The sequence below is a fragment of the Alosa pseudoharengus genome, unplaced genomic scaffold, assembly GCF_046254945.1.
Source record: "Alosa pseudoharengus isolate Yale_2024_CS ecotype anadromous, Long Island Sound unplaced genomic scaffold, YU_APseudo_1.1 YU_APseudo_1.1_scf_8, whole genome shotgun sequence".
Lineage (NCBI taxonomy): Eukaryota > Metazoa > Chordata > Actinopteri > Clupeiformes > Clupeidae > Alosa > Alosa pseudoharengus.
The window spans coordinates 37915598-37935557 of NW_027468870.1; the positions used below are offsets into that span (position 1 = coordinate 37915598).

Consider the following 19960-nt stretch of genomic DNA (forward strand, 5'->3'; position numbering starts at 1 on the left):
CAGGAAGTTAAATTAAGAGAAAGAGTTTGTACTTTAAGTAGTCTAAATATGGGGAAAACTTTGGGCTACTAACTAACAACATAAACATCATAGATTAGGCTACAGCCCATATGAGCACAGTGACACTTGTGTTTGAAATCACGGGGCGTTTGGAATCTGTATGCCACTAAATTGCCTGCAATGTTTTGAATCCCAAATATGCTGTTAATTTCGTAGTAAGCGCTGTGCCACCGTGTGGTTACAAAAGTCATTGCAAGGAACTATAAACGTATGTCACAGCCTCTTGCATTGTCTCCGCCAACAGCGGTGTGGCTTCCCACCAACGCGGTCTGCTTCAATACAGCAATCGCGTGTGTGCGGTAGGCTTACTCCACATAGAAAACGACCGAAATGGAACTATACTGGCTTTTGTACGGAGTAGTTTGAACAGTACTTCCTTGAGGATTACAATGTCCCAAAAAAGGGATACGAACTCTTGCCCCGATGGGCATTACAGGATTCTTAACACATCTGAACTGCGCGAGCTTCTTCAAGATGAGGAAAAAATGGATCAGATCGTTCGACTCAATGAAAAGGTAGACTTCTTCGCCATAAACACTTTAATCTTAAATCACATCACGTTTTTCCAGAGCATTATTATATAGCCGACTTTACTCGCCAATGGGTAAAGATGGTAATGTTGAGAGATATGCGCTTTACAAACATCTTTGCGGAGTGCAATGTTACCTACTCTGCCTATACGCTGTCTGTCGGTTGCCTCTCCATAGGCATTCTATAGCATGACTGAATACCTGATCCACTATGAAACGAGAGTCGAAATGGCTGTGTTTAATCTTCGCAAAGACTCGTTTCTTTTGTCTTTTTTTCTTTTGCGTTTTCTTGTGCGTTTTATGTGAAATATGATCTATGCAGATAAGTTTACAACATTCCGCTCTAGAGCATGGGTGCAAATAAGCCTATCTTATGTCCGCAGCTGAATCATTTAGAAGACTCATGTCTGCTTCGCAATTACAACAAAATACAATCTGTCCATAACGAAACATTTTACTTTTTTCGTAGCCTACCTCTCAAGTAAATTATCTAGCGACAAATTGTTCAAACAAACTGGTTAATGAGCTGCCTCGTTTCAGCGTTGGTTTTACAGCGTTGGTTTTCCAAGTAGCCTATACCAAAGAGTAAATAATGTAATCACGATAATTGACAATAAATGTCAATTGAATTTCTCTCGTCAGCTATAACCGTTAATGTTGTGTTGTGTTTATTCATTTTCTGTCATCTCAGGGTCTGATCAAAATGTCTAAAGCTCTATTGCTTACAGCCTGCACGCAGAAACAATTAACACCCAAATATTTTAATGACAGTTCCGCACAACTGAGTTTGGCGACGAAACTCAGCACGCCCTCATTTTTTGCACCAAGACAACCGTTAATCATTTGGGAACCCTCAATCCAGTCTACGTCGTGACACATCAGTGTAATTTTCTAAGAATGAATGAAGAGCATCAGCCAGATGATTGTCAGTTTGACAGTGAACCTTCACTGTATCATCCTGCAATGGTCTAGAACTCTGAAGCATGCAGCTCACCGAATGAGGGTGCATGCCTCTGAGGTGATGGAGATAGATGCTCGGCTCAAAGCCACCAGTAACCACATCCTGATCATCCATTAGTATAAATATGATGCCACTTAAGAGGTGTAGTTGATCATTGGGGTCTTCAGCTACTACAACATACAATAATGTGTTGTGTCCAGTCACTGTAAGACAAGTGTCTTACTTACGTATTCACTGGGCATAACACAACTACATTATTTATCATTGTCTGTTTGCTGCTCTTCACACAGTGTCTCCTTTGCTTATCAATGCCAATGTCTCCATCATGGCTGTTTTGGTAGTCATATGATGTGGTTGTGGGTGATCTCATCGTGAATAAGCTCTGCAAGGCATGGAAGCATTGAGGGCATTGCAGTGCATCAGTTCATTAGCACACTAAGGTCTCAGAGGTTAGCCCCACTGAAAGGGTCATTGTGGCCTGGCGGTGTACAGTGTACACGCAAACAAGAGTTCCAACCCCCCTTAAACAAGACCAACAAGAGGCATGCTCTCCCGGAAGTGTGATCTGCAAAGTCTTCTCAACCCAAATACAATGTAAGCATCCATTTGATGCCGGCTTTGATGTACAAAAGACTCGGTTTTAATAGCAGAGGCTTGCCAGAGAGGATGTACGTCCTGTCCTGATTGCACAGCTTGGGGTTGTTTGTGGTGGGTAAACCCACTGAACTGGCTGCTGCAGATTCAAAGATGCGGGGGGGGGGGGGGGGGGGTAACAGGGCAAAATGAGGGCACTTTAAACAGTTAATCCGGTATCCTCTTCAAAAAACAACAGGTTTTGTCTTTGAGGTGTTTCTGGGCCAAAGGTCACCCAGAAGACAAAGCCCATGTAATAATGAGATGGCATCCTTTTCTGCGCGCTGACAGTAATTTGCTAGCGCTAAATCTCTGAGGCAGCATGGGTGTCAGAGTGGCTGTCTACCACGAAAGCATTGTTCTTTCATAAGTGCGGTTTGTCAAAGTCTGTAAACAGTGTCAAGCCCAGCCTGGAACCAGTGTGTCATCAGAAACACACTGTATAGACCCCTGGGATTCAGAGCTGCACAATGTATAAACACAGAGTTGAGCAGCTGCAGCAGGAAATGAATCGAGTGTGTGGATTCCTGTTTGGGGAAGCCAGTTAACAGTGTTGTGAAGTTGGCTTTTGTGTGCTTGGGATTGGAGAGGTACCGTCGAGCACAAACACAATTCTTCTTTTGACTGCTTGCCAAATGTTTAGGATTCCAAAGAATATACTGTAAACTGATTTGGCTTGAGTAGATTCATTATCCCCCGCAACAAGTGTCAGATGGACTCACTGGTCAGTGGAATGCGCCTGTAGAGACCCATACTAGAGTTCAGGGGGAAGGGGTTTACAGCATCTGGTCACAAGATTCTTGTGTAAGCACAGTGAGAATAATGTGATCTGCTTGAACCGCACAAAGGTGAGATGTTTGAGTTGTCAGTTCAATATCAAGACGAGACTTCTTGCCACTTTCTTTTGCATAGCTACTGACACCGCAGTCCATGGTGCAGTTGGGACAGAATAATTGGTTATGAAAGAGATGTCTTTTACAAGGCTGGGACATAAATGAGATGCTACTGGATGGCTGCAACATTGTGCAGTCAGTGGCTTGGATTTTTAAAATACAGCAAGGGGGGAATCATTAAAAGGAAGCATGCAGGCCTAGAGCAACTAGAGCATTAGTCCTGGACCCAAACAAACAGACTTATGAGGACCATGTGAAGAAATAAGAAGACATATGAAGAAATCTCTATTTGGCTGTCTGACTGACTGCCTGCCGTTTTTTGAGTTCAACGCTCACACACTGGCACCGCTGTGGGAAACTCTTCACATGAAGATGTGAGCCTTGCAAATCAGGTGGTTAGCACATATTCCTCTGTGAGCGTTAAACCATGCAAGTATCTCTGAGTAGGAGTGAAGAGAAGCAGGAGTGGGGCCAGGGCGCTGTCTGTCTGCACGGCCAGATCAGATTTGCAGCTGTGATGTCGGGAGCCGCGAGCCAGCAGCAGCCGCAGCCGCAGTTCCCTTTGGATCATGGAGAAGATCAGCGGAAAAGCATAATTCATTCATTACATTAGCCATTCATCATCTTGTTTCCTATGGCCCAGAAACGTTTTTTGTGTTCTTTCTCCCATCCTTTTTATGATGCTCAGTCCGAAACCAAAAAGTCCCTGTTTCTTTTTTTTTTTTACGAACACAATCGAACATTAAATGGTCCGAAACATCTGTATCATCTTAGCATGGATAGAGGATATGAGTTGCCAGGATGTGAACAAACTGGGCATTCAGACAGACCATGAACCACTGGATTCACACAAGTATGTTTCCCCTGTTTAGGACAGGCACTGTATTGTGTGGCTTGTTCTCTCTGTCTAATTGGAGTGTGACCTTAAAGAGTCGTTGCATAGATTTGTATCATTCATCTTCTCACTCAGCAAGACTGCACTTGTCTCCCTCTGAAGCATCACAGTTGTTAGAACTTTTATCTATAACATGGGATCAACAATCAAGAGCTGCTTGTTACCATCTGATATTGGCTAAATAGATCTAGTTTCATGCATAATAAGGGAGCATAATGTAAGTAAGAAACACTTACTTTGTTTTAACCTTAAAGGTAGAGTCTGAGAGTCTGGAGAAAAGGTTGTGGATATTTGAGCTCAACAGCAAATCAAATTACGCTCATTGCTGAAGCAATGTAGCAATTGGCTGGAATTGATTGTTTCGGTCCGAGCCACTATGTAGGCTATGTTTCATATTTACAGCACCAGAACACACACACACATATATACACACACATATACACACACACACACACATATATACACACACACACACACACACACACATATACATACACACACACATATACACACACACATATATATACACACACACACACACACATATACACACACATATACACACACACACACACACACACACACACACATATACACACACACACACACACACACACACATATATATATATATACACACACACACACACACACACACATATATACACACACATATACACACACACACACACACACACACACATACATACACACATTGACTGAGAATTGTATTGGATTAGACTTGTGGACTGTGCCTTTAAACTAACATATTTGAGCTTCATTTGGAGAATGGAGAGCAGCTGTGGCCATATGTAGGTTACAAATGTTAGTCAAAGTTCATGATTACGTCTAAAAATCACAGTTTAAATTTAACACAAGACTGGAAAACTAAAATATAGGCCTACTTACAAAAGCACACATAATGATATCATGGGTTTATTATGTATAGATTTTAGGAGACAAAGCCGAATATAGAAATACTGATCATGGATTAGTATGGATTTGGTTGTATGTTATTTTCAAATATATGGTGGGCACAAAGCCAGCAAAGCATAGAACCAATTAGTAGGCTATATTTTTCCAACAAAGTGAACCATGTGATAGTGTACATTTTTGTGATATTGTTAGCATATTTTCATTGTTTGCTTTCTTATGAATCTCGTATTGAAAATGTATCTCTGCTCCTAAATACAGTGCCTTGAACCAGAGAGCTGTGGTTCTCACATTACGAGGAGAAATATTAATTTGACAAGTGCCCATGTGGGAATATGGCACCATGCAATGCAATGTTTTGTCTCTAAGTGCAATAGTGTAAGAGCCATATTCTCATATTTGCAAAGCAAATAAATCACTAAGCCTCTTATACGCCCTGCTAAGCCCCGTCAGGTTTTCTAATATGCCCAAGCCCTGGAACAGCCAAAGGAAACCTCCAGAATTTATCTTAATATTCAGGCAGAAATTAATAAAAAAAGAAAATGTGAATTCCAATTAGACCCAAACATAGTCTGGCTTCAGCCACTTGCAGAGAGAAGCGGGGTCTGTGGTTTGAAGCGATGTCCTAGCCTTGTGCATGCTTTCCATGAGCCCATGCTTTTGGACTTCTCCTTCCCCCTGAGGCGGTTAGTCTCCAGTGGACCAGGGAAGTGTAGGAAGAGCCTCTTGGTGCCATTCTTTGCCAGTGGAGCACTTTAACAGTGATTGGCCGCCATGATCTGCATTTGCCTAAAAGTGTCCAACTAGTGCAACCGGTGGTGAGCTTACTTGACAGTGTAATAGACACCCTTATTGCCATCACCATCTCAGTCGTACCCCTAGAACTGTATTTTTAGAAAGAAAGAAAATTACTCACTACTTCATCTGGAAGTAATTTATAAATAACCATAGAAACATATTCACATCACAATATTTAGTGACTCTTGTAGAAGGATTCTTTTTTAGATGGCGTTCTTGGCTCTTTTGAAGCACAACTGTTATTTATTGCAGTTCATGTGCTTCTAATGCTCAGATGTTAGTCATGAATTTTTTTGGTTTTTGGTATGTGAGCTAGGCAACCTTCAGCTGAAGTGCCTGTAGTAGCGGGGACGTTTCAGCCTCCGAGGCTGCCAACAAGCATGGCTGAAGTCTTAAAAGCCTCAAAACTGACTGGCCACTGAAACTTGAAGCGAGCCCTTGACCCAGAATGTATGTAGGTTATACCACCCAGCAGCACAGCAGAGTTACATGGTGGAGAGTTACAATGTTTTGAGAACACGGGCTGTTTCACCACTGACCCATCTTCTTGGCCTGATAGGTGCTATTTGACACTGGCCAGGTTCTGCACCGTCAGTTTTTACCCTTTGTAAACTGTAATTTACTTCAACACAGCCTGTGTCCATGATGTTGTACTTAAGTTGCTTTGACTTCAGCATGCTTCACAAGTCTGCTAATGAGGTCTGACGCCGTTGCCCACATCCTGTGTGGTTGGGCCAGTGTGCTCACGTTGTCTCGGCCTGTCTGGTTCTCTCTGTCGGTTTGAAGCTTGACCTGAGCTACCCTGAAGTTGTAATCACCGTTTCAGTCAAGACCAGGCTTTGTGGAGACATGTCCACATCTTGGCAGATGCAGATGAGCAGTATATTTGTGCTTGACAAATACACAAGCATTGTAACATTGATTTGTTGCATGTTGGGGGGAAAACCAGCACACGGCTTTAGAGAAATGTTTCACAATCAGATCATTTCATCATGTATTCCTGTGACCCTACCTGTTTCAGCCCACATTTTTACATTTCATTAAGTGTTTGTCATTCAGATATGCTCAAGAGTTCTCGCTCTGGAGTCTGGATCTAACCAGATCTTTTTTGTTTAGTTTCAGGAGCTGCAGGTGGACAGAGAGGGGCTGTTGACGTCCAACCGCAGCCTGGCCGAAGAGAGCCTGTCACGTCGGCCTCGCCTCCAGAATGGCAAACTTCAGTTGGCTGCTAAATACGAGGAGCTGGCAAGACTGACTACTGCCTGCAGGGAAAAACAAAGCCGACTCGGTAAGCTGAAGGTTGCATTAATAATTTCATGCTCCATGGGTAAATGTACATGGCAGCACAAGGAGAAAATGAATGTTGATTTGGTGTAGGCTATATTTTTTGGCACATAGTTTGATGTTAAAGTGGAACTTGAGTGAGTTTGTTTCACATATCTTGCCTTTCTTTTTTTTATCCACTCCATGCAGGAGATTAAGTATTTACAGTTCCACTGCCAGCACATTGAAAACTAAAATAAGCAAGATTTACCACTGTAACCTCTGTTTAATTGTGTTGTTTATGTACAGTGACGTTCCAATACATCAGTGAATATTACAATATTACTCACTTCTAAAAACAACCACTGGCATCTAGCATGTCTCATCAAATTGAGACAGGGCAGGTTGGAACAGCAGACCCACGTTATTGTCTGGTCTACTGTGGCATTGTCCACTTGGCAGCTTGCCATCCCCCTCAAATAGGTGTAGTAAAATGATCATGTCCCAGAGGCCCTGACCGGGCCGAGAGGTCTCCACCTAGCTGCCCCACCCCCTTTCAGCACCAGCCAGGAATAACCTGCCTGGAACGGACCACACTTACTCATGTTGATCATGTTTCTGCCTGGAGGCAGAGAGCCTGTTTAATAGGGAGGGAAAAGTTCTCACAGATTTTTTCTTTGTTTCTATAGTTCTGCCAGGATCAAATTTTTTTTTCCTGTCTCTTTTGGCAATATCTGAGGCAGACTGGTTCTCATGCTTTCGTTGGATAATTTATTGTAGTGTTGTCCGGCTAAGGAAAGCAAATTCTATCTAGTCATCAATACTTTCTTCAGATAAAACAAACCAAACTACCCCCCCCAACGGGTGTTTCTCTGAGAATGAACAAGCTGTATTTGCAGGAGTCCTACTGGGCCCGCCTGGAGTGTTGCACCTCTCTCTCTCTCTCTCTCTCTCTCTCTCTCTCTCTCTCTCTCTCTCTCTCTCTCTCTCTCTCTCTGCCTCTGCCTCTCTCTCTGTCTCTGTTAGCGGAGACTTCTCAAGCCTGCGGCTTATTGCTACTTGCACTAAAGGATTCAAGTGGAGGTCGTCCTGTACAAGGTCTCAGATGAGCTCCTTGTCTCGCAGCTTTGTTAATTCATAGAGGGGGTGGAACAGCGCTACAGGCTACCCCCGCCCCACTCCTTGCCCCGATCCCTGTAGCATTCCTGCATTCAGGCGAACCCAACACATATGAATTATTTGTTGATCTTTTTTGCCTCCCCATTTTCCCCCCACCCTCACCATTGTGCAGCCTGACTGGTGTTGCAAATCTGTTTGAAAGGCCCTTTGTCCGCTCACTCCACCTCCGCTGTGTGGAAAAGAAAAGGGCAAGATTCACATGATTGTCAGAAGTGTCCGAAGCAGGCCCACCCCCTCTCCCGGTCTTTTGACGAGGGCCGCATGTGAAGGCGCACATGGTTATGGGAAAAGTTGGGTTGACTCAAAAGCCAGCAGGAAATTGACCCGTTGTCAGGGCTGAGGGACCAACAGGGGGAGGGCCGGGATATGGGCAGTGGGCTGGACTGAGCTGTGGGTGGTGGTGGTGGTGGTGGAGGGTAGGGGGGGTGGGGTGGGCTTCCTCTTCTACGGTCCTGCCCCGAAACAGAAATGTATACGGATGAAGGATATCTGCTAGTCTGCTTACACGGTCTGGCGGAAGGGCAGTCTCTGTGTCGGAAGTCTCCATCACTTGAGCGGCACGGCTGATCCTCCTTTTCCTAGTTCCCTCTCCCCCCCCCTCCCCCCCTTCCCTCCCACTCTCTCGTCTCGTCTCGGCTACGAAACGCTGTTTCACTGAGCGGTCCCTGCGCAGCTGTCCCATGACGGAAGGAGGGTGGAATGTTCACCTTCCTGTCACCACACTCTTGCACATGCACCAGCCCTCCAGCTGCAGCGTCAGGCAGGATGGGTGGGAGATCCTTCCTCCTCCAAAACATCTGATTCCCATTTCCACAACGCAAGAAGAGAGAGAGAGAGAGAGAGAGAGGGGGAGAAAGAAAAAGAACAAGAGAGAATGAAAGCGAGAGAAAGAATGCGGTTCAGTTCCTCAGGCTGTAATGCTAGCAAGTGGGCGAGGAGTCCAGCCTTGGTCTACCGAGCTATTGCGTAACCCGAGCTCATCCAGTCATGAGTACTTTTGGTAGTGTGGACATCAGCCAGAAAACGGAGCTCACTGGTGTTTGGTGTTGATCTGTAGTCATAATACTCTCGCATTGTTTTGACTGGCTCTATGTATAGCGTAGCTGTTGGGCTGTTTTGTTTTACACTGTAGTGGGACCCACAGCATGTGTGGGCAAAGAATAATGTGCTGATCTTCTTCTTCTTCTGCTCCTCGTCATCCTCCTCCTCCTGTACCTTTTATCCACATCATGTGAAATCACATTCCTGGCCTCTTGGGGTACCTAGCCAGCCTGCTGAAGTGGGACGCAGCATGCCATATGTGTGGACTTGCCATAGCCTAGTTTTTTCCCTCAGAAGGATGGCCTGAAGCACTGAGCGCAATTATAACAAGACTATTAGACCGTGACCTGCAGATGCCACACAGGAACCTGGGGGTTGGCGTTCGCTACACTGGCTGATCATTCACTTGCCTGGCTAAGGCGCTAACACTTTCCACTGACACGCTACAACGGGACCCTTCCAGCTCAGTGTGTACCTATAGGAGAGAGGGAGAACAAGAGAGAGAGAGAATGACAAACCAGAGAGAGAAGAGAGAGAGAAACTGACAAACCAGGGAGAGGGAGAGAGAAACCAGAGGGGGGGGGGGTGTAGGGGTAGGGGGCTACTTGGAGGGGTGCCATCTTCAGCCTGACTGTGAAAAGGGCACCTCCACCTAAAGCCTCCACTTAATCACACAGCTGAGATGGTTGTTTGCCGGCTCCCCGTTGGGTCAGCGCAGAGGCCACATATTTCTGTGGGACGGTGTCGGTTGGCGCTCGTGGGAGACTGTGTAATTAGCGAGAGCGAGATGCCCGCTCTCGGTGTTTAAGGTTGGCGTGGGGGAATTCTGCAGAGTTGGATTAGGCCTATTGAGCTCCCCACCACGACCAAGCTTAGCAACGCCGCTGGAGGGAGTGAGGCCTCTCGCAGGCCGTGTAATCTATCCCCCTGAGAACCGCAAACCTCGCAGCCACTCGGCAGAAAACATTGCAATATAATGTATATATGTCAAGTGAAACGTGAAATTATGCAATGTTATGCGTTTTGAGGCTGCGTGGTGTCGCGTGCTACGGATAGTATGGATGGCGGTATGGAGTGCATGAGCCAGAAATGATCTCATCATGTCCATGAAAAACGCTCAAACACAGGGATGTTTGTCAATGAGCTCATCCCATAGAGCTCAAAGCCTGAACAGAAAAGAGTTTTATTAGAGGAGCCACCAAGGGACATTACTCAGGCTGATGTGGACGCACAGTAGCTCCCTTGTGTAGTGAAGGCAACCATGTAGGCGTTTGTCTGTCTCCAGGCCTATGACATGAGTCATCACCCCTTTACATTGTTGCCTAGGAGGATGCTTGTCAACTGGAGCACATACATCATACACACGCTGTCAGATGTGTGTGTGTGTGTGTGTGTGTGTGTGTGTGTGTGTGTGTGTGTGTCTTCCCTGTGTAATTGCACTGAAGGTTTCATGAGGATGTTCAGACAGAATCTGTCAGAGGTTGCTCAGCAGACGGTGGGACAGTGAGAAAGCAGTGAGCATGAAAAAAGTGGTGACTGACAAACCGGTCCAGAAAACCCTTTTTTTCGCACTGCTGCGGAAAGTTAATCAAGTTCAGTTTTGCTATTTGAGCTCGGTGGAGCCGGCCGGCAGGAAAAACAGTTGGTGGTATTTATCTTTGGAGACCACAAAAGTGCACCCCCTGTGCTGACAGGAAGTGTGTGTGTGTGAGTGTGAGTGAGAGAGAGGGAGGGGTGCTTTTGTATTGGTTTTAGTTTTGAACCCAATCAACACAGAAAAAAAGCTCTCCAGATTTAACTGTGCTTCCAAACTGAATGTTCTTTGAAGTATCTGGGGGTTTTGAAGTGTCATAAAGCCTTCATTGAAATGTCTCAGGGCAGATGATTGAATACAATAAGGCCAATGAATACATCACACAAAACACTCTTTGTCATTCCTCGGCTATAAACTTGGGTTCTGGCAGTTTTAAGCTGCACCTGTAATTTCAGAGGCTAATTTTTGAAAGCAGATTGAGTCCTTAGGCAAACTCTCGCTGTGCGAAAAACAGGTCGGCACACGTGGCCGTGTTTTGGATGCCACAGAAAGAGAGCTCAAAGTGGCGAGCAGAGCTGGCAGAGCAGTGCACATGGCTGGTGAGGCATGTCGAGCACATGTGAGTCCAATCAGGCCGTCTCCAAATGCTCCTTTCACAGTCCCAACTCCCAACTGATAAACAAAACCCCCTTGCGTGCTGTTTGTTCTCGACGCAGAGAAAACAAAAATAAAATGCCTGTGCCTAATGAGCTGCTGGACTACGTAAAGCAGGAGGGACATAAATAACACAGATAGCGTTCCACACATGGACTAGACCATACAAATCACATCCAGCATCCCAGAGTACAAGAGGAAGCGATTGTCAGAATGGTATTCTGTAATTTTTGCAGCTGCTTATGTCAGCTGTGTATATATATATATATTTTAGGACTATTGTTGTGTCTTTTACCAAATGAATTGGCTCGTACAGAATAATTATGGGTTTTCTGTTATTCTCCTTCATATTTCTCGGCTGCTGTCATCACTCATGAGCTTTTGGGTGTGATCTTTAACTTCTCTCTGGTGTCCTGTTCGTCATGCAGTTTGATATTGTGTTTTCATTGCAGAGATCACGTTGGACTTTGCATTGGGCAGAACACTTGAATGAAATGAAAAATGAGGCCCCCACACATGCGGGAATGTGCCTATAAAGCAGTGGATTGGCCTCACTCTGCTTACTGTAGATTTTAAAGGCACATTCAGGATGTTTAGTTGGTAGTCTGGCTTATGAGCTGCACTTGTACCAGTTGCTCCTTGCATTCCTTTTGAGCCTTAGCATGAAGATCACAAGTCACAAGTGTTGACCATTTTTAATATCTTAATCTTTTTTTGCTTTTGTTGGTTTCTCTGACAAAACTCAAACAGGATAAATGAATAGGAGGGCGAATACAAGGAGGAACTTCAGGTTGTTTTAGCTTTTATTTTCCTATGTCTTGTCATCTAGGAGAAGTGAGCACTTCATGTCTTTGTGTGTGTGTGTGTGTGAGACACTCCTGCTGGGACAGCATCATCCTTGTACAGACACCCTTTCTGCTGTGTGTGTGTGTGTGTCCTCCACCACTCCTGCTGGGACAGCATCATCCTTGTACAGACACCCTTTCTGCTGAAAAGCTCCGGCGCTGAACTACTCGCCCAACGCGGCGTGCCCCGGAGGCTCCTGGTCGACGCTACGCGAGGCTCTTGTCTTTAGGCACACTGAATTATTTCTCTTTGAAAAAATATAGGTCAGCCACAGCTGCTCACAAAGTGCTTGTTTGGCTGTCTGTCGCATTCCATTAGACCACCAACATCTGGGGTGGAGGGGTCACACACATGGCACGGTCGCCACCACTACTCGCTTGTGCAACTTTGCCTCTCTCAAAGACACACACGGAAAAGCAGTTGGCAGAGGCAGTCTTTAAGTGGGTTTAGATTATTGATGTCGAGGCAGTGGCGTTGTGAAGGGGCGGTGTGAATAGGGGCCTGTGGTAATCGTTATTTGTGGTGCCCCCTGCCAAGATTGCAAAGGGAGCGCTGGCTGGGGTCCAGCGAAATGACATGACCGATTAGTAGATGCTATTTCTAGAGAAATTGTGCGAATGCTACCACTGTGATAGGTCTAGTAGTAATAAAATGTGGTGCTAAATTGACTTTATGGAATTCTCAAAAGGTGATTAATATTGAGTGAAATATAGAATCGTAACCATTCCTGCCTTTCCACCATTTTCATATTTTCTTTTTTTTTTGTAGGCTATAACACTCTGATGACCTTTCTCTGCCCTATACGGTCACTAGATGAGTTTCTGCTAGCCTGCTCAGTGCCCCGCGGTGGCAAGCACATGTGTGCATTAGCATTAACGACTCGTTGCTACGGCGACCACACAACACCACCCCAGGGAGAGAAACCCCCCACCCACCCACACCTCCATCAGCTGAGTTGAGCTAACAGAATGTGATCGCTTCCTCCCCAGCCCCCCAGGACGACCAGTGACACTGCAAACATCTCCTCCCTCTGTAGCGTTTGCCCCTGTTAGTTGACACAAAGGCCAGCGGACGTTCGCTAGGGACACAGGCTGCTCTTCCCCTCAGCATGACCACACTCTTGGCCTTCTAGAATAAAATTAAAAAACGTTCAAGTCCGCCTTTCTGGGAGAAAAGCCTCTTCTTGACTACAGACTGTGTCCCAAATACCCTGTCAAGTCTCCCTAAAGCGGAGGAGTGAAGAGATTTTGCTATGATTTGCATCCAACATTCCTAACAGACTGGTGTTGCTAATGTGATTATGAATTTGTTTGTGTTTTTGCAGAGGCCTACACAGAGAAGCACAGTCCCAAGACGGCTCAGAATCTTCTGCTAGAGGAAGTTGGGCGCGCTGAGGAAGAATCGGAGGTAAACCCATCACATGTTTTTTGTGACGTTTTGACTTTTTTTTTTCTCCTGTGGTTGTCTAGACTACCTAAAAAGCAACTCTTCAGGCTCTGTATCTTCTCCAGTAAATGTTGGGCATGTTACGCTGCTGAAATGGCATGAGAATCTCACACTGTGGCTTTCAAACCCATGTAGCCTGAAGTACCCATCACGCACTGGTAACTGCTTAAGGGGGAAATTGAATCTGAAAGCACATGAAAGCAGCATTTGCCTCCAATGTGCTTGTTCCACTCAACACAGCAGTGAGTTCTGTTTTCCCCTCCAAGTCAGTCTGGTTCCTTTTAATTATGCATACGTGTTAAAGTCTTATCGACGACAAAGGAGGAACAAAGACTTGCGGAGGTCGCTAAGCACTGCATTTTTCACCAGGGCTGGGCCGTCATTAGATCGTTGATGAAATCAATTTGCAGCCTGTGCATAACAATGAGCGCTGGAGGCCCGAGGTCTGCTGTGATCTCATCTGACGCTCTGGAGGAGCTGCTCCCTGAGGTGGAACACCTACATCCCCCTACTTTTAATTAACACCACAGCCAGCCAGGCTCCACCGAGTGCTCCCTCTGCACTGAGATCCAGCCACACTGCTATTGTGTCTACACTGCATTTTACACTGTGCACATCTACACATCTGCACAGTGCTATCTTCTCTCTTTAGCACTCTGGAATGTTCTTGGTGAACCATGATGGAGATAGAGATGAAACGAGAGTTCATGTGCACACTCTCTATTTGAGATGTGCAGTATTACATTCAATGTAACCTTAAACTGAGCTCTCAGGAAGAGCAAAAAAAAAACATATATGCTGTGTAGCAGGATTGCAGGAACATTTGCCATTCTCGTGGTGTAAAGGAACGTCATTGTGTGATTTCTTCAGTGTGTGTTGCATTTAGTCAAGCTGACAAGCAAGCATTAGAACATCTTGTTAACCTTAATAAGCTAATCCTTTTAAAGTGAGAGTGTGTTGAACACTGAAGGAAATGCTGCTCTGTGCAGCACATTCTCATTAGAAAGATGACTTGTGTTCCCAGAGGACCCCCCCCCCCCCCCCTCCTGTCTGCGTGGTCTTTCATTTGGCCACTGGAGCCACCCAAGGCCATCCGCCACAGGCCCATAAATAAGCACCATGTCTCCACCTCTCCCCAGCGCCAATCAATGGCTTTGAGACGAGAAGTCGTTAGGCTGCTGGGGTGGGGGGCTGATGGATGGGGCCAGCTTTGTTCATAACCTCAACTGTGCTGAGTGCTGGCTTTCAGGAGGGCCCAGGAAGGCGGAGCCGAGCCACTCTGGGTGGGGAAATGGATGGCCCCGCGACCCATTTGTTTATCGGGTGAATTAATCCCATCGATCCCCACCCCCATCACAAGCCGGAGTCTTGCTTCCTACCTCTGAAGCTCTCAGCTCCCAGCCAAAGATCCTTGATTCGACCCTCTCTGTCCCAGCCATTCATTTTTAACCATCCATTCTTCCCTGTGAACTTCCAGCTAAAACTAAATGATGGCATAAAGTGGAGCAGCTGGTAGCCGAATCAGATCGCATGTCGGTCCAGGTTTCAGCTCGTGCATATGGTAGTTGTCCCTAAAGTGCAGGTAGCCCCGCGTGCGCTTGGCTTCCTCACTGCCCTCCCTCCATTAGCCATGCCCTAGTAAGAGCTCACATTGTTGTGTTTAGGGTGGGGACCACAGGGGCAGAGAGAGTGTGAGTGTGTGTTTGTGTGTGTGCAGGCGGGGGAGGGGGGGGTCTTTGCAGACAAGACGTCATCAATAATTCAGCACCCCCATACTGAGAGAGACTGGCTCTGACACCTGCTCCCCACTGATTACTGACAAATGTACTCATTAGGATGGAGGGCTAGTGAGGTGCTTAGCCTCGCAGTGCCCTATGCAGATCAGAGACCTTGCCGCTAACCTGTTTGCTCAGCTGCCTTGTGGTCATTCTAAGCTTTCGAATTCACATATCTAGAGATCGTTGAGAGGATGATGTTTCAAACATTTTCTGCTGGGGTTGTTTGTTTGTATTGTTTATGTGTTCCTGTGTAATATCTGTGTTAAACGCTTGACACATGTTCAGACATATGGATGGGATTTTAGTAGATGGGAGCATCTTTGCCTATAATGCTCTCTCTCTCTCTCTCTCTCTCTCTCTCTCTCTCTCTCTCTCTCTCTCTCTCTCTCTCTCTCTCTCTCTCTCTCTCTCTCTCTCTCTCTCTCTCTCTCTCTCTCTCTCTCTCTCTCTCTCTCTCTCTCTCTCTCTCCGCAGGATTTGCTCGAGCGGTTTATGGAGGGCAGAGTGTCTCTAGAGGGATTTCTAGAGTCTTTCCAAAGCTCCAGGAAGGTTTACCACATCCGGCGCGCACAGGCCGAGAAAATCCAGGAGTTCAACCGGCCCGAGCAGAAGCTGAAGCCAGCGGACGAGGGGCCGAGGAGAGGGGAGCACGGCCCGGAGCCGCCGCGGCCCAACGGCGTCACGGCCGCCGCCCAGGTCCAGCCCCGCGTCTTCCAGCTGCGCTACGGCCTCACGCCGGCCATCCTCGTGCCGCACTTCCCCCTGGGCGTCTCGTCGGCCCCCGCCCACGCCATCAGCCTACCTCCTGTGGACTCGCGGCCGGGGCTGATACAGGGACAGGCCCAGGCGTCAGGGCCAGCTGCTGCACACCCCTGCCCAGGGAAGGCCGTGGGTCTGAGGGTAATCGGACAGATCCCCGGCTGGCCTGCACCCAACCGGCCCGTGCGGCTGCAGCAGCTGTACCGGCCCAACCCTCACCAGCCAGAGCCTCCGTACCGGTAACAGTGTGAGATTTGCCACGTGCCATTCCAGGTCTGGAGCGAACAAAGGGCCGTCAGCCATATCGATGATTTCCCTCAGAGACTGCCTTTGAGGTGTGGTTGAGTCCATGTTCAGAAGAGCTGATCACCACTGTTTTTGTTTTTGTTGATGTTTTTGTTGATGTTGTTCAAAGATGTTCTGGCAAAGGGATTTGTTTGGGAAAAGCCATGAGATGAGTCTATTGTTGCGTGTGTGCAAGACATCATGAAAGAGGTGGACATTTTAAACGTTTCTACTTTTATGTTGTGTGACGAGCTCTTTCTCAGGACATAACGGACTTATGAAGTGACAGTTTTTGCCTTGCGTGGTCACACTCACAGGACAGTCCCGTATCCCACTGACGCGTCTGAGAGTGACCATGCTTGTGATGTGGAGCCTTCTTGATATGGTGGTGGTCAACAATAAAGTCCATTTCAATGTGTTTATAATAAACCTCGACACGACTTGTTTGGTGATTTCATTTAGCTTTAATGCACAATGTTAATATTTCATGAGTCAAGACCGTGCATTGGGGAGTTTTTATTTTCTCAAGCCTGATTCATTCATTTTATGCTCTGGTTATAAAAATATATGAATATTTATGTTTGAAATGCACTTTTCCACGCAGATGGTCCATATTTATTATTTATACAGCTGGTAGATAATACACTGGCAATACTACTGTTGAGCCAGGACTTTATGATCAATAATGGAGTTAAGGATGTGTTCACATTGTTATCTCTGGACCCCATTCAAAAACGCGGATTGTTGTTGTGAGGGTCAGTAGGTTCCTGTTGCCAAAGTGGATTAGCATCCCAAATAAAGGAAGATCAGTGGAAACGGAACAGGATGAGAAACTTTGTGTTTGTTTTTGCTCCAGCTCCTTTTCAAAGTCACACCAGTAAAAAACACAACACGACCAGAAAAATCCTATTTGAAATTCACCACACCATGTGGACTTCAAACAGTGTTTGTTTACCATGACAAATGGGAAAGTCCTTTTTTTTTTTTACTTGTTCAGCAGTGGCATAGTTTGTAATACGGACTCCATTATGTGATTTATTATGGGTAGGAATTTCGTCTCTTCTCTCCATCCTTATCGCTATAATGGAATATTTATGTGGGGGGGGGGGGTGGTACACTATATCTAGTCAGCCCTGGTTTCCAGAGTGATGGGGGAACATACCCTTACAATTAATATGGTGTCAAATTTCAAGAGGCAACAGATATCGTGTAATTAAGGCTAGTGTGGTAGAAATGCAACAGGCCACAGACAGCAGTGAGTAGCATCCGTCTAATTATGCACTGAGGCAAGGTTAAGCAAAATGTATTCGGCCTCATTCTTTGGAAGCATTTCCTGCCTAATAAGTCACATGATCTGCAGTATGCAACTCAAAACAAACACACGTACAGCCTTGCTGCCGAACATTTTCAATACCCCAAATCAAAAATTGTTAAGCATGACGGCCTACATTATAATTTTACATTTACCTGATGAATCACTCCACTGGCTCTGAGGACTGTGATGTGATTCTGTTGCTGTGCTTGTGCTTGTGCTGCTTCATTGCTCAGGAAACCCTTCCCATCATTAGCATTATATCATTAGCATACCACTGAGCTTGGTCACGCTCTAGTCTTGAGATATTGAAAGCCAAACATAAGACTATGTATTTTAAACTGCATTGCCAATTTGTTATAAAATATGTCACAAGTAAGGGTATTCCTCACAATGAATAGCACACGGACAGTGAAATTAATATTGCTAATACATTTAACTACCCCAATGAGATCATCATAATCTGCAAAGTCAACAAGAAAACATGAATCCTCTCCCCACCCACCACCCTAACTTATTTAATACAATTGACCCAAAAAGTATTTGGATTTTGGAACAATGTACTGTATGTCTTAGGAGACAAATAACAACAGATTGGTTTAAGTTAAGTCTGGGGAAATCTGGAAGGCTGAAACCCTGTGGTGCCATGGGCCCATTTCCACCAATAGCCTACTGCATAATGTGGTTTTTCTGTTTCATCAATTGACTGTAGGAATTGCATTGACACTCTTCATCCTGCTCCCCTTAGTCAGTGAATCATACTGAACTCTTCTGAATCCCTGTCCACTCTCTTGACCTGGAACTGACCAAATTCATTTTCAATGTGACATTTTTCATTTCCTCCATCATGTAAGGGATGACCACAATTGCAAAGCAAAACAAAAATGAGTTGCTTTGTCATTGTCTTCCTCTCTCTTTATCTAGGCCTTCTGTATGAGAAGATTTAAAGGGCTGGGCTGATATACAGCATTCTTATAAAATATTCAAGTGTGACCTCATCTTTTAAATTACCTTATTAATTAGTTAAATTATTAATCCATTAAATTACCCTATTGTAAGGGAAGGGTGTGTGCACCTCCGGCAGCATTTGGTTGACTCACACTGCGCCATCCCTGGATGCTTTAGCCTTCCACCTCCTCCATGACAAATAGGTTGAGACAGCGGAGATTTGCCTTCCATGTTTCCTCTGGAGCCATACTGGGCCTGTATTTACCTGCAAAACATTTTTTAAATGGTCTTTAAAATAGTTAAAATAGTCCTCCATTAAAACTTGTAATACAGTAGGACATATTTGTTTGTGTTTTGATAAAGGAATGTGCCTTCCTAACCTGTGTGGATGCACCACTGCTTGGAAATGCAGGCATTCTTGTCCATCTGCCACGGACACAGAAAAGTAGTGCGCTATGCACTCCACCACTCCAAACCAAACCAAACTTGGAACGAGAAAAACAATAAGAGAATAGGGAATTGTATTAATAATTATTATATTTTTAACAATAAAATCTGGTTAATAAAATAACTAGTTGTTTTCTCAGATGGCTTAACATATCCAGCTGGATCAACATACCCCAGCTAAGCTGAGCCACAAGACATCAACACTTCTTTTGGGAGCGCATATTGTTGTCTGTTACGCACTTTGCTGTGTTTCAGCTGATGATGTACACTTTGTGTAGTAGCTGCATGAGTTTTGTCTCATGATCCCTTGGTGATAGGTTGACTTTAGTTAAAACAACAACAATCCCGCTCTCCCATCCCACATATAAAATAATATTATACATATGCCACTTACGGCCGTCAGTGAGTGATGATATTACTTCTGAGGTGATCAGTGAAAATAACCCACTCCACTCCAAGACACTTGCCACAGTCAACAGTCTTGGGTCTCACTAAGCATGAGTGTACAGTCAGTACACAGAACTGTTGTATCTGCTGATAATGAAGGGTTTGTCACATGGACCTAAGTGGACCCACACATATTTGTGGATGTGCACACTGACTGTATACACCGGTAGAGGTAATGTGGGGCATTCCTGGCCTGGATAACAAGGCAGCATTGTTGATATAATTAGGCTAGCTGGCCAGCAACCAGGTGTTCTAGAGAGAGCTAACCTAAGCTAATGCAATTTCATGCATTTATTGGTAGAACATCTTCAAAAGTTGT

The 19960-nt window shown here is 45.4% G+C and overlaps 1 protein-coding gene across 1 annotated transcript; it reads left to right on the forward strand.

Annotated features, from left to right (window-relative positions):
* Positions 1 to 301: 301 nt before the first annotated feature.
* vps37d (VPS37D subunit of ESCRT-I) lies at positions 302 to 16922 on the forward strand. The gene is made up of 4 exons (XM_076274587.1): positions 302 to 575; positions 6819 to 6990; positions 13544 to 13626; positions 15918 to 16922. The coding sequence occupies exons 1-4, from the start codon at positions 450 to 452 to the stop codon at positions 16443 to 16445; spliced, it is 909 nt and encodes a 302-aa protein (XP_076130702.1). The 5' UTR covers positions 302 to 449; the 3' UTR covers positions 16446 to 16922.
* Positions 16923 to 19960: the final 3038 nt, after the last annotated feature.